Consider the following 26,292-nt stretch of genomic DNA (forward strand, 5'->3'; position numbering starts at 1 on the left):
ATGTGAGGCTGGATGAACACTCTGATGAAGGGTCTAGGCCCGAAACGTCAGCTTTTGTGCTCCTGAGATGCTGCTTGGCCTGCTGTGTTCATCCAGCCTCACATTTTATTATCTGAGAATCATTGGAGGTGGGCGATGAGAAAAGTCCCTCAATATAGATAGAAACACTACCAGTGGGACTAATGTCTGAGTAACCTGGTAACATTTTCCTCTGCTTCCTCTAAACAGGACTGGTGTTGGAAACTTGATAGCTGACATTTTTGGTGAATCGGATGATGAAGGGGAAGAGTTTACAGTACGTATAGTTGATTTCTAAATACTGTGGTACACCTGATTTATTCTTGCAAGCAAAAGCTTGCTATTGAAATATTCAGCCCTATGAAAGAAGTTTCAGTTCTTTAGTAAAGTTATTTTCTGAATGTGAAAGTTTAGATATTTAATAGGCAAAAGGCCTTGGGAGGTCTTTCTGTACAAACTAATCCTGTCTTTCGTTTACTTCAACAAAGTTATTAGCTCCATAATTCTCTCTGACATTTTTGAACTGGATTATTGTCTGTCCCTGTAAACCAAATTGCCCAGCATTTACATTTATTAGGAAGATTAAACATCTTCCAGATGCTAGTGGTTAGGTTGTTGTATTCTTTTTCCACCTCTAGCAGTCAGGAACTGCTGTACAATCTGCCATTGATTGAGCACTGCAGATAACTTGAGCAATACTGGTAGCTGGATGCTTGTGCACTGTCAGTGATTAGATGCTGCTGGTATAGTTTGTCAGGAATTTAGGGGCTGCTGTGCATTTGGGAGGCATTGGTAGTCATGCTTTCAACCAGCCATCATTTTGTATCAAGTCCTTTTTCCTATTATCAGTTGCTATTACGTCAGGCTCCAACCACCCTCATGCCTGTCTAAACATCAGTTTAATACAGTTAGGACGAATGGATCCTGAGGAAGACGCCGTTGGCCTTTCAAATCTGTGAATCTGACAACCCTTTATGCCTTAATAAACTCCTGAAATGTTTTCGCATCATTTATATTCTGAGCCAGTGAACCTATAATCTCATCCCTCTCTGGATTCATTTTCAGCCGGTTTAGCTCAAATTCTTATTCTATATCCTTATCGTGATTTCCTTCCTAAACTGCACCTAGTGTTGATCTGCCTGTCTATTAGACCTTGGCCATAACATTTGTACAGAGTAAGCACTCAATGGAGTTGATTGAGGAACAGATATCAGCTAGGGTATCAGGACAATCAGTGAGCTTCAAATCTTGTCAGAAAGACAGCACTTTTTTTAAATGGTGTAGAACCATCTCAGTACTGCAGTAAAGTGTCAAATCTACATTTAAACATTAACTACCACTCCAGTAAATGAGCCTTTGTTCTTTGCAGACTGGAGTGAAGTTTGGAGTACTACCCCAATAGCAACTTATGTTGAAATACCAACTTTAAAACATCACAGACTTATTTATAGGAATATTATAAAATGAAATGAGACACAGAAGGAGTTACGAGAGCAGGTCAGAGAGTTGAGTTTTTGAGAGGATGGAAGAACGTCTCAAAGGCCAATGAGAGAACCGGGAACTTAGGACCTTGGCTGTTGGATATATTACCCTCAGTGGTGAGGCAGCCAAAATTGTGCATGCTTGAAAGGCCAGAAGTAGATGATATCTTGGAAGATTTGAGAACAAGGACGAGCAATTTAACATTGTGTTGTTTAACCTGGAGCCAATATAGGTCTGCGAGTGCAAGGCTGATGGGTGAACCTACAAGATCGTAGAAGTTAGTGGCAAAAAAAATTCCTCCTTCAATGGCAGCAAATTGTAGGCAGTAGACTTTCCATGTACCTGCTGGCCTCATCATTATTCCGATTCTGCAAGCCTCTAGTTTCAGCCAGTACACTTGGAATCATACCTGTTTACAGGTTACATTCAGAGGGAAGGGCAGAGTATTTGGCTTGCCGTTGGGAAGCTCCAAGTAACTGGCTCAGAGCATTGCTGATAGATCTGGCAACTGGTTTATTCCTGCTGTATCTGCCAAGATCACAGAATAAATAGAAAGCGGGACATAACACCAGCGCTTCGTCGGAGGCTCACTGATGATGTTACCTAGAATGGTGACGAAACGTCTGAAAACTAACGTTCCAGCTCAGCGAGCAAACTCACATCCAGAAGATCACAGCATTTTAAATGTATTACAACGGGTTAAGAGTAAATCCAGAGTCATGATTATAGATTCACTGGCTCAGAACACAAGTGATGCCAAAATAACTGAGGTGTTTTTGAAGGTATAAAGTTCCGTGATATTGGGTAAAACCGAGTAATATTACACCCTGTCCTGTATTTGTTCATGATTGAATCCTCACACGACTGAGTGCTGTGTTTGTGACTGACTGTGCTTTCGAAACAGTGACAAATATGTTTGTGCACAATATGTGGTCATCATTTGAACTTATATGATGCCTTTCACAACCTCGACCAAAGTGAAGAGCTTTGAAGCCAATGAAGTAGTTTTGAAGTTGAGACACTGATCTGGTGTAGGAAGTACAGCACCTGATTTGTGTGATGTAAGAACGTGCAAGCCATATGATGTGTCTGAGTAAAGCTACAGGCAGAAAAGATTTGAATAGTCTCCATTTACTGAGAGTAAAACATGAAAACCCAGCCAGCAGTGGGTTGAAATTGTCTGGCTGATGGAGTAGTAGATTGCAAGGATAAAAAGGTTAAACATTGAGTTTTTGAAGAGAGCAGTAGTGATTGCAGATTCGAAGGCAGGTCCATAAGTTATTAAGCATGGCAGAATAGGTAGAGAGCAGCTAATACAGGCATACAGTATTCTAGGTTTCATTAAAAAGGGTATAGAGTACGAGAGCAGGAAGGTTCTGAGAAAATTATAGAGGATGCTGGTTAGACTTCAGTTGGAGTATTGGGTATAGTTAAGGGTATCACACTGTGAAAAATGGGAATGCAGTGGAAAAAGTGAGAGGAGGTTTGTGGGAATGGTTTCAAGGAGGAGACGCTTCACTATGAGGATAGATTGGAAAAGTTGAGACCCTTTTCCTTGGAGATGAAAAGGTTCCAAGGAGTCATAAGAGTTCAGGGCAGAGTATGAAGGGAAAACTGATGCTGCTCATGAACAGATGGAGAACCAGGCGGCATACTTATATAGTGCTTTGCAAATGAAGCAAATATGAGAAAGGACTTTTACGTTCAGTGAATGGTTATATCTGCATTGCATTGCACTGCCAGGAGGTGTGGTGGAGGCAGATTCAATTTAGATGTTCCAGAGGGTATGGCATGGTTATTTAAAGATCAAAGCATGATTTTGTTGAGCAATACATTGCAGAACCTTCCTGGACCAGGCCAATTTAGATCTAGTAATGTGCAATAGGGTAGGATTAATAAATGATCTTGAAATCAAGGATCCTTGTGGGGGTAGTGATCACAACATGGTAGGATTTGAATTTCAATTTGAGGTTGAGTCACTTAGTTCTCAAACTATTGTGTTGAACTTAAATCGGGAGATTACAGAAGAATGAAGGAAGAGTTGTCTAAAGCACGCTGGGAAGATAGACGAAACATAAAGTCAGTAGATGAACAGTCACAGACATTTAAGCAAATGATTCATAACCTCAGGAAAAGATTATTCTGGTCAAAAAGGAGTTAGTGAGAAGGCTGAGCCATCCGTGTTTAACAAAGGCAGTTGTGAAGAGTATCCAGTCAAAAACTAATAGTTGACCAGAAGATTGTGATTTTTATTATGTAAACTAGCAGCGGATTACTAAAAAGATTATAAAGAGGAAGAAAATTTGTAATGAAAGTAAATTAGTGAGCAATATAGAAACATTATAAACTGCTTTGGGTATATAAAAAGTGAAGAGCTGACGTCAGTTAGATTCTTGGAGAGTGCTACTGGAGGAATTAATGGTGGGAACGGGGAAGTGGTAGTTAATTAAGCTAACATTTTTCATCGGTCATTAAGGTGAAGGGCACACTCTTTCCAGCTATTGTCTTTCAGACTGTGTCGTCAAAGAATGGTCTGTATCCCTAAATGAAAGACAGAAAACGAAGGTGCTAATTGGAAGCCAGATCTTAAAGAATCTTTACCGTCTGGGACAAAGCATTTGACACAGTAATCGGACTTAAGCTCTATATCCAACAATTTTAAAGCATGTATTTGCAAAGATAAATGGAGCATTATTGATCTAAATATTCTGGAACTCTCTGGATTCCAAAAGATTTTTATCAACATTGGAAACCTGCTAATGTGACTCTTCTCAGAGATAATGGGAACTGCAGATGCTGGAGAATCCGAGATAACAGAGTGTGGAGCTGGATGAACACAGCAGGCCAAGCAGCATTTAGGGAGCACAAAAGCTGATGTTTCGGGCCTTGACCCTTTGACTCTCCTGTTCAAGAAGGGAGGGAGACAGAAAGCCGGAAATTATAGACTGGTTAGCCTGACATCTGCCACTGAGAAACTGCTTGAGGCCGTTATCAAAGAAGGAGTAGCAGGACAGTTTTTATTTTGGAGAAGTTTAACACAAGCAAACAGTGTCAATATGGTTTTTGAAAGGGAAACCATTTTGACAATTATGCCAGCACCCTTTGAGGGTATAAAATGCGGAATTAATCATGGAGAACTGATTGATAAGATGTCATATAAATGGTTATTACACAGACACTTTGTAACTAAACCTTTGCACTGGATTTGACAGGCTGTCTTGTAACCTGTGTTGTAGATGATAGAAAAGAACATATTATCAAACTATTTACTAGCTCCATTTGCAAGTTTAACATCAGCACCGTGGGCTCAATGAAATCTTATATTGTAAATTGTATGGCCTGGGAATGTTTAATAAAACAGTATGAAGGTAACTTTATTGAATGTAACCCATGGTTTACCCGACTTGGAAATGCCTGCTGAGTGGTGCAGAGGGAGCTTTTACTTGTCAGTAAAACATTGACCAGGAGTTTTGATGTCAACATTGTGTATCTAAAATTATCCGTTCTCTGCGTAAATTGTCGGTCAGCAATTAAATCAAAATAATCCAAAAACTGAACCCTTCAAACTACGTTGCCATACTTTCTGCAGAAGTGTTTTGCGGATCATACTTCATTCCTTTTTATTTCTTTCCAGTTATTTTCATTATATCTGCTGCCAAATTCAGTATCAAACCAATGAGACTTGCAGTTCTGAGAAATCAGATATTGGTTTAGTGACTGTGCATGTTGCAGTGTACAACAACAGATGTTTCTCTAATGGATTTTTTAAGAGCCAGGTTGTGAATTCTATCTTTATCCTTGGCAGCTTTCAACCTGTTGCTGGAGGACTGCAAAGTGCCAACTTCAATGCTCTAAAACCATCATAACACCTCGCAGTAACTCTCTTGGGTGTGCAAGGCCTTTAGTCTAAAGTGCATTTATTAGAAAGGTACTTTGATTAAAGCACACTCTTTCCAGCTATTGTCTTTCAGACTGTGTCGTCAAAGAATGGTCTATATCCCTAAATGATATACTTCTTCCTCAGGGCTTTAACCAAGAGGACCTTGATGGTGAAAAGGCTGCTGCTGAGACTGAGAGACAGAAAATGGTTGCTGAAGAGTCAGATTCTGACAATGAAGTTCGAGGGAAGGGACGAGAGTAAGTAAAAGCTTGGCCTCAAAGTTAAATTGGTACAGCACAAAACTTCTCGTGCTGTGGATGCTGGGCTGTAATTTGGGAATCTTATGTTAAGAAGCATTAGTGTTCTAGTATTTCAAAGTTAGCATTTTTGTTTTCTTTTTGCTTATTCTTTTTTAGTCTTTCTGCTACCCAAAAATGAAACTTGGCTTCAGAAATCCCAGGGGGAGCGCAGAACGCAGCCCTTCAGAAAGTTATGAATTGGCATCTAATACATTAGACAAGTCCAGTTTGTAACTTGCTCTGTTGCGCATTCAGCAATGGCCGTGCCATGCCTGTGAATCACAGCTTTGATTAGCTTCATCACTTTGTCCTGGAAGTATGATACAAAGCAGCAGTATTACAATCCACTGTCCTGAGAAGTCCCACAGGGTCAGGGAGGGTGTAGGCCCCTTTGTACATCACTAGACCAAAGTCATGCATGCCATCAAAATAAAAATTCACAAATGTGGAAATTCCACCTCCCCAATATTGACTGGAACAAAATCCCGAGCGTATTCATGCGTTGCTATCTATTGCAGCTCTGATTTTGTATCTGATTTTGAGATGATGCTGCAGAAGAAGAAAGATCAGAATCGGAAACGACGGCGAAATCGGGATGGCGGCACTTTCATTAGTGACGCGGACGATGTAGTTAGTGCCATGATCACTAAGATGAATGAAGCTGCAGAGGTAGGTAACAACAGTGCTTCAGAATTTTCTGAGATGGGACCTCAGAGACTCATGCCAGTCAGAGGGATTTTGGGAAAATATATTTAATCTGACACTGCAGTATTGAGGCAAAACATTGGAGTTAAGTCCAAAATAGTTGAGTACTAACTGGATTCTGACAAAAACTCTATTCTGAAGATTTTGGCTGACTAAAGGGAGGTAAAGGAATTAGGACTGGGAATAGTTAAATCAACATGCGGTGAAACCTGTAAATTAGGGACACCCAAGATACTTCAAATTACAGAATGTTATAGCACAAACAGGGTCCTTCAGTATATATTTCTGTGCACGTTTTTTGAAATGATTTGCAATTTACTACTACATTCTGCCTTTTCCCTACAAGTCTGCAAATTGTTCTCCTTCAAGGACAACTATCTTTGACAATTTGTATTGAATCTTCTTCCACCACCCTTTCAAGTAGTGCGTTCTAGATATTAACTGTCTACGTGAGTTTATTTTTTCCTCCCTTCCTGTCTAGTTCTTTTACAGATTATTTTAAATCTAAGATATCTAAGGACGACACAGTGGCTCAGTGGTTAGAACTGCTGCCTCACAACATCAGGGACCAGGGTTCGATTCCACTCTTGGGCAACTATCTGTTTGCACGTTTTGCCTGTGACTGCGTCGTGCTCTGGATTCCTCCCACAGTCCAAAGATGTGCAGGCTGGGTGGGATTAGCCTTGGAAAATGAAGGGCTATAGGGATAGTGTAGGCAGTTGGGTCTGGGTGAGATGCTGTTCAGAGGTTCAGTGTAGACCCAATGGGCCACATGGCTTCCACGCTGTAGGGATTCTATGATCCTATCTCTGGTTATCGATTTAATGTCAAGAGAAAACAACTACTTCCAATTTACTATCTCAGAATTCCTCATAGTTTTGAACACCTTTATTAGACCTCGCCTTAACTAACTTTGCTACTCAATTTTCTGCACTTAATTGAAGTTTCTCATACCTGATTTTATTTGAGTAAATCTCCTTTGTACTTTCTCCAAGACTTTGACATCTTTCCTTAAGTATGTACCCATAATTATGCACAATACTGCAGCTGACGCCGAACCAGTAACTCTTAAGGTTTTCCATGACTACTACTAATTGTGATCAGAACCCCAATTTATAAAACCAAGTAGTCCCAATGCTTTTTTAATCATCTTCTCAATTTGCCCTGTCACCTGCAAAGATTCCATACCTCTCACAAACAGGTATATAAGCTAGACTGTATCTTCATATTCTTCCTCTTGAAAGGCATCATTTCATGCTTTCTGCATTAAATTGTGTCTGGTAAGTGGCAGCCTACTTCACCAAGTTTCTTGATATTGTTCTGAAGTTTGGTTATTATCCTACTCGCTTTTTTTGTATTGGCAAGTTTGTATCATTTACAACTTCAAATTCAATTGAGGTTACTTATTAATGAAACAAATAAAGCAGCCATGCGGGCACCTTACTGTTTACTACCTTTCAGTCATGTTTGCATCATCTGTTCTTTTTCTATTGGTCTTTAAAAATTGGTCATGATATGTGTGCTAAAATGGAAGAACGAATATTTGGCTCAATCTACTACATGTGTTTTTGCCATCAACTTGAGGTGTGCTGAAACCTGGAGACCGACTAGCATGTTTGGAATTTCTTCTGTTTTCTGTTTATTGGAATTCTCAGTTCGTTACTGTTTAGGGATTCTTTTCCACAAAGCGATCTTAATATCTGGCACGTTTGACACACTAATAGTGGTTTTAGCTTGGAGTGCCTAAAATGTCCCAGCCGAAATGGAAGGTGATTCTATGGCATGTCCATGTGTGAAATCTGTACTTTTTTTTGTGGCTTACAGTCAGACTGTTGTGATTACACACCTCTGGAACAGGTGGGACTCACCCAATACTCCTAGTCCAGCGGTAGGTACATCACTGAAACACAAGGGGCCCTTAAACCTGTAATTGAGCCAGTGACCTTCAGATCTTCAGTCTAACACTCTACCAACTGAGCTATTTCCAACGAACACATAATACGTTTTAAAAATCAGGAGCCAATCAGCTCACCATTCTCCCACTTTGGGTATTTGACGAGATTCAAACCGAGAACCTCACCTCAGTCCCTGGATTGGAGGTCAAATGATAATGCCACTAGGCCATCTTTTCTTGGGAATTCGTGGTAATAATGACAAACTAATACTACCATGTGCTCAAACCATTTAGAGAGAAACAAACTGGGCAATTTGATCCATGATTCAGAATGTGGCTAAAGTGGAAGTGGATCAGATGCTTGGTTCCTTGTTACCATTTCCAGGGATGTGGGAAACTTCCTTAGAAAAAGTGTTCAAAATTTAAGGAAGGAAGCACAATTAACATGATAGGTTAAATAAAGCTTGGGTGAGATTTCAGTTGGAAAAGTGGTGGGATGCAAGGATAGTAAAACACATACAGAAGGGGAGAAGGTCAGAAAAGCAAGAGAGTACACAGGAAGAAATAGAAGGGGGAAAAGTTCAGAGTATACAAAGGAGTAACAGGGTGGGAAGAATGTGAGAATACATTAGGAAGGAGCAGATAGGGAGAAAAACAAATACAAAAGAATTAGGTTGGAGAGAACAACTGAATCAAACAATGGAAAGATGAGAGAGGCAAAAATGCAACATGAGTGTAAGGAAGTGCAAAATATAACAGTCAAGGCATTGTTTAACTGTAGTGCAAGAACAGGGGACAGTGCGGCACTAGGAGATTTAGCATTGGAGATGTTATGCCTGAAAGAAGTGAAGCAAAATGATAGGCTTCCACTGAATTTTTTACAACAGTTTCTAACATTGATTAGATGATGGAGGAGGAGAGATATCTGGAGTGAGAAGACCAGTTACCCAGAAAATATGTTTTTATTTAATTAACTGATCGTGAATGGACAGCTAGTTTTGGTTTTGACAGCCTCGGTCTTCTGACAGTCTTGTTGATGTTAGTAAAAATAAATTCACTCATTAATACTAAACACCTTTCAATACTCCCTTTTCTGCAGGAAGACAGGCAGCTCAATGGGCAGAAGAAGCCAGCCTTGAAGAAGCTTACTCTTCTCCCCACCGTTGTCATGCATTTGAAAAAGTAAGGCATGATTTACCTCTGCTCCTGGTTTAGTTTTCAGTAGCATATAGAACTGATTTTCCATTCATAATCCTATTAGTAGCACATCCACTGGTAACAGAATTGTGCCAAGCATAGGAATATGGAGTTGTCCAGTCTTCAGCTCTGATAAGTAGACAGTTTAGCTGTCCAGTTCACTGACCTCGCACACTCTCAAAGGTCACTTGGGTTGGGGATCACAGGGCCTGTGAAGCCCATAAAGATTAACACGATCTAGACCTAGCACTTTGTGCAGGAAATGATCTCTCAAGATTACAACTTGAAACAGACCAGCGATTTTCATTAAAATAACAACTGTGGATGCTGAAGAACTGATTGGAACTAACTATTTTCAGTCATACTGCTATATGCATTGCTGGTTATTTTGAATAGAGACAAGATCTCTAACACCTGCATTCCAATGTAAAATAATAACACATAACCAAATAATTTTTGGTAATGGTGAAAGATCATAAAACCCAACATGCAGGTGTTTCTTTTTGCAAGTCCTTGGATGCCTCTCAGGTGCTGCACCAATCTGTATTTTGTGTGCACAGATTCTAACTTCAGTTTTTAGTGCAAAACACAGTGCATGTGGCTGATGTTGATGAAGTGGATTTATTCCCCATCTTTGGTTACAATGCAGAAGGGACGATAGGCTTTCTACCAAGACTGCATGTAATGGATGCTGCTGCAATGGGTAGGAATTCTAGACAGTGACAGTTTTCCTATTACTTTAAATACTGCCAGTTATTAGGCTATGGAATTAAAAAAAGGCACAATTTGCACTTACAACAATATCCAGGATGGTGTGTGACAAAAAAACACATTGGCGATAACTGTTTTATGTGTATTTAATGTAGCACATGTGAAGGAAAACTCTCAAACAATTACCTAGGCCACGAGAACACCTAAAATAGATTGTGTAACTTTTGTATTGACAATAGTCTGTTGTGATACATCTCTTGAGCAGAAACCTTTGAGGAAAACTACAATTAAATGGCTCATTTCTGTTTCCTCTTGGTAATGCACTTCTGCAGACAGGATTTAAAGGAAACATTTATTGACAGTGGGGTCATGTCTGCTATCAAGGAATGGCTCACTCCATTGCCTGACAAGAGTCTGCCACATCTGAAGATTCGTGAGGAGCTTCTGAAGATCCTGCAGGAGGTAAATGAGAGCACATAGCTGTGTACCAGAAGAGCACAACTTTGTCATTATCTGCTTGCCAGCTTCAAATCCCTGTATTTATGTCACCTTTACAACCCCTGTCCACAATCCTCCTTTTCATCTGGATATCTTCCCAATTTAGTCAGCAAGAATGAGAATTGCCTTTTGGTGCCTTGGTGTGAGAGCATTACTCGTAGATAACATAGGATGACTTCTCCAGAACTGCTTCAAGCACAAGCTTTGCTGTTTAATTTGGTCACAACTTATTAGCATACTGGCAGGGTCAACATTTGTTGCCCATCCTTGGGCAATATTGTGGTGAGCCTTGAAGAACTGCAATCCATATGTTGGATAACAAGGTGTAGAGCTGGATGAACACGGCAGGCCAAGTAGCATCAGAGGAACAGGAAGGCTAACATTGCCGGCCTAGACCCTTCTTCAGAAAGCTTTCCTTAGATTCTCCAGCATCTGCAGTTCCTACTATCTCTGCAATCGATACTATTCTAGTGTTGTTAGGAAGGGAGGTTGAGGATTTGACCCACTGAGAATAAAGAACCATTCATACTTTTCCAACCTGGCTTTAAAGGGAACTTCCAGGTGGTGATGTTTTCGTTGGTCTGCTGTTCTTGCCTTTTTAAATGATAGTGTACACAGGTTGGGGAGGTGCTATTGAGCACTTAGTCACCTGCTACAATGCATCTTGCAGATGGTGCATGCTGCAGCAGTGGTGTACCTGTTGTAGATGGGTGAATGTTTAAATGAATGTGCCACCTTCTGAAGTGATGATGGAGCCATGTTCATCCAGGCAAGTGGGACGTATTTCATCACAATCTTAATTTGTGCCTCTCCGATATGGAAAGGCCGCTAGGGAGATAGACTCATCCATTTTCTGGCCTGATGTTGTAGCCACACTGTTTATGAATTAGCCCAGTTCAGTTTAAGGAACCTAAGAGAAAAATAGGAAATTATGGACATGTTAAGGCCAGTAATTATTATTCCTAAATACTCTTAAATAGTTACAGAGTCTTGCCAGACAGTTTCATAGAGTAGTAAAAAGTTATTCAGATTGTTGTTGGTTCAGAGTCAATATAGGCCAGTAAGAATTTCTTGCCGAAAGAGAATTGGAGAACCAGATGTTTTTCATGTCTGTCAAGTAATTCCACGGGCACGACTATGGATGGAAGGTTTTTTTATTACATATTGTTTTCTATAACAACTTCCATTTCAATGCCCCAGTTGCCAATGTCAGATTTGAGCTTATGTCTCAGATCAGTGGTCCAGGCATCTGGATTACGAGTTTAGTGGAATAACCACAATACTGCTGTAAACCATTTTGTTCTCATCAAACCTCCACATCAGTGCTTTGCATTCCACCGAAACACTCTGTTGGCTTTACTATTCATTCTTAGCAATTTGTTAGCTGTGTTGCTATGCTACCTTTCTTTGGAACCTTCAATTGTCATTGATTATTGTACCATTACAGTTGCCCAGTGTGAGTCAGGAGACTCTGAAGCATAGTGGGATCGGACGTTGTGTGATGTACTTGTATAAGCATCCAAAGGAGAACAGGAGCAACAAGGAACTGGCTGGAAAGCTAATCAGTATATTCACTTTTACTGAATCTGTACTTTCCTCGTGAATTTTGTTTTCTTTATTTTGTCTCTTGTTGGCATGCACTCATGTCCTTTATTCCAATACTCTGGATATCACTGGTTAACCTTGTGTAACCAAGAAATCATTTCAGCAAATGCTGTCTCCATGAGACATTACAACATAGAACAGTATAGCACAGAACAGGCCCTTCAGTCCACGATGTTGTGCCGACCATTGATCCTCATGTATGCTCCCTCAAATTTCTGTGACCATATGCATGACCAGCATTCTCTTAAATGTCCCCAATGACCTTGCTTCCACAACTGCTGGCAACGCATTCCATGCTCTCTCAACTCTCTGCGTAAAGAACCCGCCTCTGACATCCCCTCTATACTTTCCTCCAACCAGCTTAAAACTGTGACCCCTCGTGTTAGCCTTTTCTGCCCTGGGAAATAGTCTCTGGCTATCAACTCTATCTATGCCTCTCATTATCTTGTATACCTCAATTAGGTCCCCTCTCCTCCTCCTTTTCTCCAATGAAAAGAGTCCGAGCTCAATCAACCTCTCTTCATAAGATAAGCCCTCCAGTCCAGGCAGCATCCTGGTAAACCTCCTCTGAACCCTCTCCAAAGCATCCACATCTTTCCTATAATAGGGCGACCAGAACTGGACGCAGTATTCCAAGTGCGGTCTAACCAAAGTTTTATAGAGCTGCAACAAGCTCTCACGACTCTTAAACTCAATCCCCCTGTTAATGAACGCCAAAACACCATATGCTTTCTTAACAACCCAGTCCACTTGGATGGCCATTTTAAGGGATTTATGTATCTGCATACCAAGATCCCTCTGTTCCTCCACACTGCCAAGATTCATCCTTAATCCTGTACTCAGCTTTCAAATTCGACCTTCCAAAATGCATCACCCCACATTTATCCAGGTTGACCTCCATCTGCAACCTCTCAGCCCATCTCTGCATCCTGTCAATGTCCCGCTGCAGCCTACAACAGCCCTCTATACTGTCAACGACACCTCCAACCTTCGTGTCGTCTGCAAACTTGCTGATCCATCCTTCAATCCCCTCATCCAAGTCATTAATAAAAATTACAAACAGTAGAGGCCCAAGGACAGACCCCTGTGGAACACCACTCACCACTGACTTCCAGGCAGAATATTTTCCTTCTACTACCACTTGCTGTCTTCTGTTGGTCAGCCAATTCTGTATCCAGACAGCTAAGTTCCCCTGTATCCCATTCCTCCTGACCTTCTGAATGAGCCTACCATGGGGAACCTTATCAAATGCCTTACTGAAGTCCATATATACCACATCCACAGCTCGACCCTCATCAACTTTTCTAGTCACATCCTCAAAGAACTCGATAAGGTTTGTGAGGCATGACCTGCCCCTCACAAAGCCATGTTGACTGCGTTTAATCAAGACATGCTCTTCCAGATGATCATAAATCCTATCCCTCAGAATCCATTCTAACACCTTGCAGACGACAGAGGTGAGACTTACTGGTCTGTAATTGCTGGGGATTTCACTATTTCCTTTCTTGAAGAGAGGAATTACATTTGCCTCTCTCCAGTCCTCAGGTACGACTCCAGTGGAGAGCGAAGATGCAAAGATCTTCGCAAGTGGCAAAGCAATTGCATTTCTCATTTCCCAAAGCAGCCGAGGACAAATCTGGTCCGGGCCTGGCGACTTGTCAATCTTAATGTTTGACAAAATTTTCAGCACATCAGCTTCCTCTATCTCTATTCATTCCAGCATGCACACCTGCTCTTCAAAGGTTTCATTCACTACAAAGTTCGTTTCTTTCGTAAAGACAGAAGCAAAAAACTCATTTAGGGCTTCCCCTACCTCCTCAGACTCCACACACAAGTTCCCTATGCTATCCCTGATCGGCCCTACTCTTTCTTTAACCATTCTCTTATTCCTCACATAAGTGTAAAATGCTTTTGTGTTCTCCCTAATCCGTTCTGCCAAGCCTTTCTTGTGCCCCCTCCTGGCTCTCTTCAGACCATTTTTGAGCTCTTTCCTTGCCTGCCTGTAATCCTCTAGAGCTGAGCTTGACCCTAGCTTCCTCCACCTTATGTAAGCTACCTTCTTCCTTTTGACGAGAAGCTCCACCGCTCTTGTCATCCAAGGTTCCTTTATCTTACCCCTTCTTGCCTGTCTCAGAGGGACATATTTATTCATCACTCGCAACAACTGTTCCTTAAACAGTCTCCACATGTCTATAGTACCTTTACCATGGAACAATTGCTCCCAGTCCACGCTTCCTAACTCATGTCTAATCGCATCATAGTTTCCTCTTCCCCATTAAATATCCTCCCATTCTGCCTAATCCTCTCCTTCTCCATAGCTATGTAGAATGTGAGGCAGTTGTGGTCACTATCACCAAAATGCTGTCCCACCACAAGATCTGATACCTGCCCCGGCTCGTTTCCGAGCACTAAGTCTAGAATGGCCTCTCCCCTCGTCGGCCTGTCAACGTACTGAGTTAGGAAACCCTCCTGAACACACCTTACAAAAACAGCTCCGTTCAAATCTTCTGCTCGAAGGAGGTTCCAATCAATATTGGGAAAGTTAAAGTCACCCATTACAACAACCGTACTACGTCCACACTTTTCCAAAATCTGTCGACCTATGCTTTCTTGAATCTCCCTGCTGCTATTGGGGGGCCTGTAGTAAACCCCTAACGAGGTGACTACTCCCTTGCTGTTCCTAATTTCCACCCACACTGACTCGGTAGGCAGATCTTCCTCGACAATGGAAGCTTCTGTAGCTGTGATACCCTCTCTGATTAGTAGTGCTACACCCCTAACTCGTTTTCTCCCCTCCCTATTCTTTTTAAATGCTCTAAACCCTGGAACATCCAGCAACCATTCCTGCCCATGAGAAACCCATGTCTCTGTTATGGCCACAACATCATAGCACCAGGTACTGATCCATGCTCTAAGTTCATCACTTTTATTCCTGATACTCCTTGCGTTAAAGCAAACACACTTTAGCTGATCCCTTGGTTCCTTCCCAGGAAAATCCTTCCCACTAGCTGGTCTACCTCTTGCTACTGCCTCACTTGCATCAACTCTCACCTCCGGTACACAGCTCAGGTTCCCACCCCCCTGCCATACTAGTTTAAACCCTCTCGAACTACTCGAGCAAACCTTCCACCCAGGACATTGGTCCCCTTCCAGTTCAGATGCAACCCGTCCTTCTTGTACAGGTCCCACCTTCCCCAGAAGGCATCCCAATTGTCTACATATCTGAAGCCCTCCCTCCTACACCAGCTGCGCAGCCACGTGTTAAGCTGCGCCTGCTCCCTGTTCCTCGCCTCGCTATCTCGTGGCACCGGTAGTAAACTAGAGAACACTACTCTGTTCGTCCTGCTTTGCAGCTTCCATCCTAACTCCCTGAAATCACTTTTTATATCCACAATCCTTTTTCTGGCTATATCATTAGTGCCAATATGTAACACGATTTCTGGCTGTTCGCCCTCCCCTTTTAGAACCTTATACACCCGATCGGAGACGTCCCGGACCCTGGCACCAGGGAGGCAACATACCTTCCGGGAATCCCGATCCTGACCATAAAATCTCCTGTCGATTCCCCTATCGAGACCCCTACCACGAGTACTTTTCTATTCTGCCCCCTTCCCTTCTTTGCCACGGTGTCAGGCTCAGTGCCAGAGAACTGACTACTACGGCTTTCCTCTGGTAGGTCATCTCCTCCTCCTCTCCCTCTCCCTCCCCCCCCAAGCAGTACCCAAAATACTTATTGCTGAGGGGAATGCCCACAGGGGATCTCTGCACTGTCTGTCTGTCCCCTTTCCTCCTCCTAACTGTAACCCATCTATCCTTGTCCTGAGCCTTAGGAGTGACCAACTCCCGGTAACTCCTCTCAATTACCCCCTCTGCCTCCCGAATGATCCGTAGTTCATCCAGCTCCAGCTCCATTTCCCTAACACGGTTTTCAAGGAGCTGGAGTTGGGTGCACTTCTCGCAGATGTAGCCAGCGGAGACGTGTGCCATGTCTTCCACCTGCCACATTCTGCAGGAGGAGCAAGCAACTGCCCTAGCATCCATACCCCACTTATCTGAACACCCATTCAGTACTAAAGTAGAAAGCTTAGTTCAAGTTGCTATAAAATTAATAACAAACTTATATTCAATAGAGAAAGTTTAGAATGAACCTTACCTTATTAACATTGATGCACTGGAGAGTGATAATCCAGAATGATGCTGTGGATTTGTACATTTTCTATGCCTATGTTGATGCAGTGGATTTGCTGTTTTGGAGTTTGTATTGGAACTGTCTAGTTGCTGAAGCTGAAGGGATGCCGTAATCCTGTTACATGGATCCCAACACTGGCATCAGCGTTCCAAGTATCACTTTAAAGGAAAGACCATTCCGATATAGTCTGTGGATGCCAATGACGTGTGATGAACACCCATGATGGCTTCTCACTGTTATATTCCAGCGCAAACTGAGTGCAAGCAGGCTATCTGATCATATGTATTATCATAGTGCAGCCTGGAATTGTCCTCACTGTGCCAATATATATTGGCCAGCAGGCATCCCAGGCAAAGAATCAAGAGCGAAGTTTTGGCTTATTTCTTCATCCAGGGCGGTAGCTTAGGAATGCTGTGACAAATTTAGCCAACTTAAGTTCACCCTCTGGCTGAGTAGGTTGGGGGAGATTGCTAAGGATATTAGTTTTGTCAATATGTGTAGTAGTAGCAGTAGAATCCTACTGAAAGATGGAATTAAGTCTTTCTGGGTGTTTTGATTGGTATTATAGTATTTTCTTTGTTTTTAACTCAGATGAGTGGTCAAGACCAATCTTTGGCCTGACATCAAATTACAAAGGTATGACCCGGGAGGAACGAGAGCAAAGAGATCTTGACCAGATGCCAATGCGGCGGCGCCTGAGCAGGTACTTGACAATAGAAGCACAATGTTAAAGGTGTAGCACTAGAGATAGGCTCAAAGAGTAGACCATGCCCCTGTCAAGTCTGATCTTGTAATTTCTTTTTGACAAATTGAAGATCAATTGAATTTGAAAATTCCTCATTCTGTCTTCAGTCCTATCCTAGAATATGTTGAATTCAACCAAAAGAAATTGATTTTTTTAGATTGCACTTGCTAAGTTGGAAAATGTATTCATTGTTGGCGAGGTTTTTGGGGAGAGAGAGCTGGATTTTACGATTTTAACAGGTTGAGAGAAGCAGGGCTGAAGTGAGTAGTCCATTCGCTCCCACCATCATCCTGTCAGAACAGCAAATCAAACATCATGATCAGTTAGCAGATAACAAGGTGTAGAGCTGGATGAACACAGCAGGCCAGGTAGCATCAGAGGAGCAGAAAGCTGATGTTTCGGGTCTGGACTCTTCTTCAGAAAAGGATCCAGACCCGAAATGTCAGCTTTCCTGCTCCTCTGATGCTGCCTGGCCTGCTGTGTTCATCCAGCTCTACACCTTGTTATCTCAGACTCCAGCATTGGCAGTTTCTACTATCCCCTCATGAGCAATTAGCAACTGTCCTGGGCTAAGAAAGTTAATTAACAATCCAGAAGGACTTCAGTTGGGTATTTAGCTGGAACCACAGGTGTGCGAGCACCTGTGCTGTGAACAGGAAGTAGGCTATGGTTATCAGTGTAACAGCTCAATACCCCTTCGATCGCTCCTTAATTCTTGTGGCAGGTACAAAACAGTGAATAAATGAAACCAAAACACATACAGGCCATATCAGCTGACTCTACTGCTGAATTCAGCCACAGTCACATTCGAAGTTAATGGTCACATTAGCTTTGGCTCTTGTACTGCTTTCTCATGCCTGGTGTAAAGCTTTCCAAATTTATTTGCAACTGATATCTGAAAAATGGAGTATGTAGAAAAGAAATTACGACAGTTGACTTTCAAGCAAGCCCAATAACTGATTGAACAAGCTATTTCAAAATGACCAGCAGGCTTGCAGTTTCCATGCCCGCTGGTTTCCCATAATATTGGAGAACGGTGTGACAATGTGAGATTGCCAACCTGATACCATCATGCTCAGTCAGGGGGCAGCACCTGGTTTGTGGCTGTAAAGCCCAATGTCACAAGTGAACAATACCTTGCCTGTAGATTAAATGTCTTCCACTGCTTTCCAAAACTGATTACAATGTGAACGAATGCATAAAGCAGTTGGTGAATTCAGCAGATTCAAATGAGATGGGGCATCATCTGAAGCACAGATAACAGGACAGTGATAGTGTTATGGTCTGCAGTTCATGATGTTGATACTCCAGTTTCTCTTGTTGGTGTGTGCTACTTAACCTAAAGGTCATTCACATGCTACCGGGTATTACTTTATTCAGATGGTGCACCTTTTTAAAACAAAAGGCCTGTGTATTGCACTTCAGTGAATGACTTCAATTCACTTCTGTGATCTATATTCTGAAGCACTGATTCCATTTCAGCAAGTGTGCATGGTCTGTTAGGGCACATCACACAAACTGATGTTTTATTGAGTGTTATCAGTGTAAAGGGATCTAAAACTTGGCCCTTATAACATACTAATGGAAGAATTTTCAGGGGTCATATCCTTGTTATTGATTTGCAAAGGTCAGTTCATCCCTATTGAACTGAATTGAGTACTGATATATTTCACATATACTTCCATTACAAAGTAGAACTCAAAGTACAAATTAGAACTCAACTTTTCTGTTAAATTTGTGATGTAGCTAACAGTTGGAGACTTCATGGACAAAACCAGTACAATGTTCTGTTATCTGGTAGCGAATATTACAGGAGAACCTGATACAAGTTGTATTGCAAGCATTTACTGAAGCATTACTAAATGGTTATTGGTGTTTCAAGCTTAAAAATGTACAAGTCACTGAATAACAGATGAAGAGCCCATCTCAGACTTGTGCTGGCTTTGCATGATGGCCGTGGCGCTCTCAGAATGGGCTCACACTGGCAAATTGCCTTTAATTGTTGGCTCATTATACAATAAGCTTTCTCACTTCTTCAGGAACAACATAAAAATGCAAAATGCTACCATCACATGGAGGAAAAATTATCCTGAACAATTGGTCTAGTGGCCTTTCCCATTCTGCAACTGCCCTTGTTTACTACTTGTCAGTTGCACTTCTCTCACAACAGAGAAACATTTCATTGGCCTTCCCTATGAGTTAGCCACTGTACATCCTTGTTTTCAATTACTGAATGTTCAGGTGGAGAAAACTTTTCCAGCTAAGAAGGCTTTATTGTCTGTTTCATGAACACCAAAATGTTCAACAACCGTAGAAGTTAACAGTTGAAGAAGGTCATTTGGTGCTAGCTAATTGCTAGACCAGTCTGACACTCACCCCTCTGTCTCACTCCCCCTCTATGTATTGTGTTGAACAAGTGTTAAAAGTTTATGATTGACATACTGTAATTCTTAATAGTTAAATGAATCAGATTATTCAGAGCCTGTCTTAGTTTGGGTTTTGTTCATATCAAAAGATGCGTCTCTGTTTGACCTTACTCTCTTTCTAGTGTGGTTAACCACATTGATTCCATTTTTTGTCGAGGATGTTCCAATAATAACACCTTGAATTGCAGAAATTGTTATACTAGCACTTCCATAAAAGCTATGTTACCTGCCAGTCATCCCTCAGATCAAGGACCTTTCCTTGCATGATCCTCCCTACTCCTCAGTGTAAACACTGCCTCATATTTCCCTCCTCCTCCATGACAGCAATATTATTAATATGTGGAAGTTGAATGTCTTTCCAAGAATCGCGAAGGCTTAATGCATTATATGTAACCCAGTATTTTCTGACGTTGCACTAAATCTGATGGAAGTTCTGCTGCAGGACAATGCAACATTTTGCCAGAGTTTATCTTGGTAGGTAGAAATCACTTCCTTGGATATGGTTTCATTTGAAATGCAGAAGCCTGGGTGATTAGTCTGATTATCATATTTATTTTATTACACATGTTCACATGCCTATTTGTAAACAGCATTTTTGGATTTATTGTCAAGCCTGTCTCTATTAAATGTTCACTGTTAACTCCAGAAATCCCTTCACAAGTTAAGGGAAGCATGCTGCACAGGGATACTGGTGTTGGGCAAGTGTGAATGGGGAGCACAGTAATCTATCTGTATCACTGGAAAATGTGTGATCATTTGTCTCTCTATTGATAGTATGACATTTTAAAGACTGAAGTTTTTGCCAGGTCGTCTTCTGAGAATGTGACCACCGATTTGTTTGTAAAAATGGGTTGAGAGTTGCCATTCGCAACCAGATAAAAGAGTTCTGAAGAGCCCAGTAGTCCCTCAGAAGTACTGGATGGGACGAGTCCAGACTTCAAAATGTACACACATCATTTCCACACTTTTCCTTTCATCCACTGTGGCTCTCCCAGTTTAATGGAGTTTCTGTCACTTTGTGCACTCTGTTTCTGTCACTTGAGTTTCTGTTTAAGATTTAATTTCTCCATTAGGCTTTACGTTATCTTTATTTTTCTGTATAAATGGTCATGTTGCGGAGTTCCCACAAAACCTATAATCTATTCATCGGCTCGCAACATGGCTGTTCACAACACCTGCCCTAAACTCTGCTTCATTCATTTATAAAGAGACCCTAGGGATGAAGACAGCGACGATAATGCAGCTGATGTCATCTCTTCAGATCAAGGACACGAGTACAGGTTTTCGATTGAATGATTTTTGCTTTTCTTTTGTTTTATTTTTTCATTTATTTCAATACTGAACAATAAAGATTGTTTAAAATTTCCTGTTTGGCTGTTCCCTCTGTTTGAATGTTTAGGGAATGAAGCTTCCCGAGGCAGCCGCTCGTTCAGTTTTACTGGTTTTACTTGAACACACAGTCTGAATTCTTCCATCAAAATTGGCCTGGCTTCAGGTCACTGTGAAATCAAGCTGTGTAAAATTGCTCTGAAACTGATGAAGCTGTGAAATCTGCTTGGCCAGGAAAATACTTTCTTGATCATAGATTAATAACAAGATACTTGTTTGGGGATATTTTATCGGTTCCCTAAAGTTGTTGTAATGTCACTAAGTCCAACTTCAGGTATTTGGTAAAACCCTATTTTAGAACGGAATGCTGTTGTTTTGGGGAGCAAGATGGTAATTCAAGAAGGAATCATGAATGTTTTTTTGACTATGATATAGCACATCTGTATGATGCACTGTTAAACATCATCTTTTGGCTTTAAATAAAAAATCAGGTCGATTTGAATTCTTTATTAAGACGACTTAATCCAAGAATAGAACGGGGGACATGTGCACCCGTTATTGTATAGCTGCAGGTGTGGGGTGTAGCTTGTTTGTTTGTTTGTTTGAAGAATCAACTTCAGCTACATAGAATTGATTTCTCCCCATTTCTACACATTCATCATGTACCATTGACCACAAGGTAGATAGGCAGGCGAGTTGCTGAAGTGGCTGCCAATAAGTATCAAAACTAAGTAAATGAGAATTGAGTGACTTTCTGATGAATTTCATGTCTGCTTTGCTCTGTAGGTAACTCTTTAACCCTGAAATAGAAAATCATCTGTTCAAGTCACATAATCTAGACTGATACTTCAGCGCTATACAGTAAAAAGGAGTTTCTGCATTTCCAAAGAGCAGTACCAACTGAGAAAAAAGGAGTTGGTGCAAACCGCTTGATCCTTCGACCTTTCTGCACCATTCATCCTGACTAATTTTCTACCTCTACTCTGCCTTCCTGCACTATCCCTTTACCCTTTATCTTCCAAAAATCTGTGTTGAATGTACTCAACAACAAGATCCACAACTCTTGGGTGGAGAATTACAAAGATTCACACCTTTGGAATGAACAGTTTCTCCTCTCAATCTTCATTGGCTAATCCTTTATTCTCTGACATTGACTCCATGATAATATCCTTCAGGTTGTTACAAAAGATTCCATAGAGTAATAGGGCTATTTTCTTACCAAAACTGTTCACTCAACTAAGACCACCATGAACAGATTAACTGGTCATGTATTAATTTATGATGGATCTTGCTGTGCACTAATTGCATTGTGCTTCAAAAGTACTAACTTGGCAGTAAAGCACTTTGAAACATCCTGTGGATGCCATACATACTATACTGATACGAGTTTATTCTCTCCTGCTCTCCGTGCTAGTTAAGTGACACAGAAATGTCAACTCCTAGTTCTCTGCAAGTTCATTGTGTCGAGATGCTTTGTCCTTTCTAAAGGATAGATGCATTTTGTGCATTAAATCGATCAAATATATCAAATGTGAAACTGTATGTGTAGGAGGTCAAGCAAGTAGAATAGAATCACTAATTTTGAGCAAGCAGAATATATTATGGGAAAGAAAGTATTAATTCAGAGATCAAAGTAGAAGCGTGAAATTTTTCCTTGGCCAGTCATCATTTACCCAGAATTTTTAATAATGATACCTGAAAAGTAACATTATTGTGCATTACTCCTGAATCTAGCCTTTCTGTAGAAGATGGCTGAGTGCACAGCTTAGCTAAATAACTTGAATTGGTAGATATTCAGAAAGGAGGAAAAGAGGCCTGTAATTTTGTTGTTTTCCCTTGATAAGCAATCTCAGGCCAGTGCATTTATCCAAGTGCTGCCTCTAACTTACTTTAAATTGTGAGAGGAATGAAATAACACTGGTTTTGTCTTTCCTTAGTTCTGGTGGACAGACTCCTCGCCGAGACCTGGAGAAAGTGTTAACAGGAGAGGAGAAGTAAGTGTTGAGCAATTTGATTGAAGGAAGAAACTGAAGAAGTGCTAATTTAAATAATTACACATAAAACCAGGATTTTCTGAGAACTATTCATTCATCACTTCCTTAGCAAATGTTCCTTTTTAAACAATGGGAATCAGAAAGGTAGGGAGTGGAAGTCATACAAATGACTAGGACTTAATCTGCACACATTGGATCTGCTCTTCAAGCATACAATGCATATTTATCTTTGCATTCCAGAGCACTAAGACCTGGCGACCCAGGATTCTGTGCACGAGCCAGAGTGCCATTACCATCAAACCGTGATTATGTTGTTAGACCAAAGTGGAATGTGGAGATTGAAGCGAGCAGGGTGAGTGACAAATGGTTTGAAGTTTGGTGAGCTGTCATTCCAGAAAATATCAATTCTGAAAAGAAAAAACTGTCAACCAGTGCAGTGAATTGCGGGTGTTTTACTGCCTAAATAGTTAAAAGTATCAAAGGATTATGATAATGTGGGAAAATGACATCAGGGCATAAGATCAGCCACGATTGAATTTAATGGTGGAGCATGATTGATGGGTCAATTAGCCTAATTTTGCTTCAATTTCCTATGACTAGCATGGATTCATGTAAGTTTGATTCCCCCCCCCCCCCCCCCCCCCACCCCCGGCCACCTCACCCATTAAGTGAGGAGATGCTAAGTTCAATTCTGTATTCACCATATTCAAACTAGAGGTGGAGGCTTGAAGAAACAGATTTTACTACTGGCCCTCTCTGATGAAGGGTCTAGGCCCGAAACGTCAGCTTTTGAGCTCCTGAGATGCTGCTGGGCCTGCTGTGTTCATCCAGCCTCACATTTCGTTATCTTACTACTGGCTTGTCTAGTCTTGGGTTGGCTGGGCCACAAGAGGAAGAGGGAACTGAGCTAGCATTTTATTTTGCTCTTCTCAACTGGGGTTAAGTACGGAAAAGGAGAACAAATGTTTCATAGAAATGCAGTGAGGATCCAAGCCATTTGGCCATTTGTGTCCACACCGACCCTCGGAAGAGCATCCCATCTGGTGGAATAGGGTCAAGTGGCTGAATGGCCCACTCTTGTTCTTATATTCCAAATGACCTCTGTTCTCCTGACCGTAACCATCAGATCCTGCTGCAAGTGCATTTCGAAGCAAGATTGATGATTTATCCACATTTGAATGTCACCACCCTTTTCTTCCTATTAGCCATCAAGGAACGATCTCAGCTGCTTTGAAAAATACAGGAGGTTGTTTGAAGAAAAGAGGAGGCTAAACAAAATGCAAAGGGCTGTCAAATTCAGCATTGATGGGAATAGGGTGACAATGTAGTTGGTCATCATGGAAGCTTTGACTATAGGGAGGCCTTGATATCTTTTCTCTGGCACATGCTGCTGTTGCATGACATCACTAATATTTGCTCCTGAGTAGCAGCACATTTGCTTCTTGCTTCATGATCTACTCTGCGATTTTATGTTCTCCTTTTCTGGTTATGCTTAAGTGGGTAGATTTCTTTAAAAAGTAATCTGTATTAAAGCATTTGTGTCTTTGCATTACTAACAGACTTGATGCAGCTTCTTTATGTTCATATTGCCTCCATTGGGCATTTGCTGCCATTGCTGATTTTAAATACTAATCGTGCAGTGGTAAATGTGAAACCTTTTCTTTTCAATATCTTCCAGTTCTGCTTTGGTCACAAGCAATATTTTATCCCTTTTCATTATTAGACCACCAATACCTGCATGTTCCCCTCCAAGACACTCTGCATCCTGACTTGGAAGTAAATCGCTCATTCCTACAGTGTCACTGGCACAAAATGCTTCAACTCCTTCCCTAAAGGCATTTTGGGGATACTTGCATCAATCAACTACAGCAGTTTAAGAATGCAACTCATGATCCCTTTCTCAAGAACAACTATGGTTGGGCAATAAATGTTGGCCCAGCCAGCAATGCCCATATCCCACAAACAGATTTTCCAAAAACTCAGTGTGATGAGATTGTAAGAAGGCTACTGTTGTGCCTGAATACAAATAGGGCTATGTCTTGGGATCTCCCCATTCTGGCCCATTATGTCTACACTGACCATGATGCTGCTCCAAACTAATCCCATTTGCCTGCATGTGGTCATCTCCCATTTCGACCACCAGTCAATTTGCATTAGATACAGGGAAAGTCCATCCCACTTTTAATTTTGTTATGTAGGAACTGGGTAAATGTACACAGGTGCATCACCAAGTTAAGAATTTGAATCACATGGATTTGCTGACCAATGAAATGATGCACATCCTCTTGAAAGGTTGACCATTTAGTGATCCAGCTGAATAAGATTATTGGGTATAAACTATTCTCTCACAGGAGCAGTTTTGAACCCAAAAAACATTGACATCTTCCAGTACTATCCTGTATACTCGGAGTTGCCTGTATGTTTCCATTGGTGAAGGTCGTGAATATTCAAGATGGTAAATGAGGTGTTAAATAAGGTGCTTTTTCTTGGATTGTGATCAGAGATAATTGGAACTGCAGCTGCTGGAGAATCCGAGATAACAAAGTGTGAAGCTGGATGAACACAGCAGGCCAAGCAGTATCTTAGGAGCACAAAAGCTGATATTTCGGGTGTAGACCCTTCATCAGAAAAGGGGGATGGGGAGAGGATTCTGAAATAAATAGTGAGAGAGGGGGAATCCCAGTGCGAAGCCTCTTCCAGGATGCCTAACCTGAAGAAGTTACCCTCCTCCCTACGGACCAACCTCAGGGGATCTCTCTCCCACTGCAATTCCCCTGTACTCCCCGGACTGACCTATCCCCTACCTACCTCTCCACCTATACTCTCCTCTCCACCTATACTCTCCTCTCCACCTATACTCTCCTCTCCACCTATCTTCTCCTCTATCCATCTTTGGTCCACCTCCCCCTCTCTCCCTATTTCGGAATCCAGTCCCCATCTCCCTTTTCTGATGAAGGGTCTAGGCCCGAAACGTCAGCTTTTGTGCTCCTAAGATGCTGCTTGGCCTGCTGTGTTCATACAACTCCGCACTTTGTTACCTCATTTTCTTGGATTGTGTTGAGCTTTGAGTGTTGTTGGATTGAAAGCCATCCAGGAAAATGAAAGTATTCACATTGAAACCTTTAGAGTTTTAGATGGTGGACATGGCTATGGGGAGTCAGAAGTTGAGTTACTCACTGCAGATCACTAAGAGTCTGACCATCCCCTGTGTCCATGGTATTTATGTGGTTTATTCAGTTCAGTTTCTGATAAAAGTTAACCCCTAGATGCTGATGGTAGGGGATTCAGTGATGACGTGCCATTAACTGTCAAATAGAAAT

The 26,292-nt window shown here is 41.5% G+C and overlaps 1 protein-coding gene across 3 annotated transcripts in view; it reads left to right on the forward strand.

The window, feature by feature from the left end:
- Positions 1 to 26,292, forward strand: part of LOC125457633 (protein IWS1 homolog A) — a 53,066-nt gene that overhangs the window by 24,090 nt on the left and 2,684 nt on the right. For 2 of the 3 annotated variants that reach the window (XM_048542143.1, XM_059651008.1), the window contains exons 6-15: positions 229 to 295; positions 5,525 to 5,637; positions 6,198 to 6,348; positions 9,378 to 9,460; positions 10,519 to 10,648; positions 12,132 to 12,249; positions 17,070 to 17,181; positions 20,858 to 20,929; positions 22,916 to 22,972; positions 23,213 to 23,324. In XM_048542143.1, the coding sequence (XP_048398100.1) occupies positions 229 to 295; positions 5,525 to 5,637; positions 6,198 to 6,348; positions 9,378 to 9,460; positions 10,519 to 10,648; positions 12,132 to 12,249; positions 17,070 to 17,181; positions 20,858 to 20,929; positions 22,916 to 22,972; positions 23,213 to 23,324 (1,015 nt within the window). The remainder of the gene's footprint in view (positions 1 to 228; positions 296 to 5,524; positions 5,638 to 6,197; positions 6,349 to 9,377; positions 9,461 to 10,518; positions 10,649 to 12,131; positions 12,250 to 17,069; positions 17,182 to 20,857; positions 20,930 to 22,915; positions 22,973 to 23,212; positions 23,325 to 26,292) is intronic. The other variant, XM_048542144.1, reaches the window with a different exon arrangement.

This window comes from Stegostoma tigrinum, chromosome 14, assembly GCF_030684315.1.
Source record: "Stegostoma tigrinum isolate sSteTig4 chromosome 14, sSteTig4.hap1, whole genome shotgun sequence".
Taxonomy (NCBI): domain Eukaryota; kingdom Metazoa; phylum Chordata; class Chondrichthyes; order Orectolobiformes; family Stegostomatidae; genus Stegostoma; species Stegostoma tigrinum.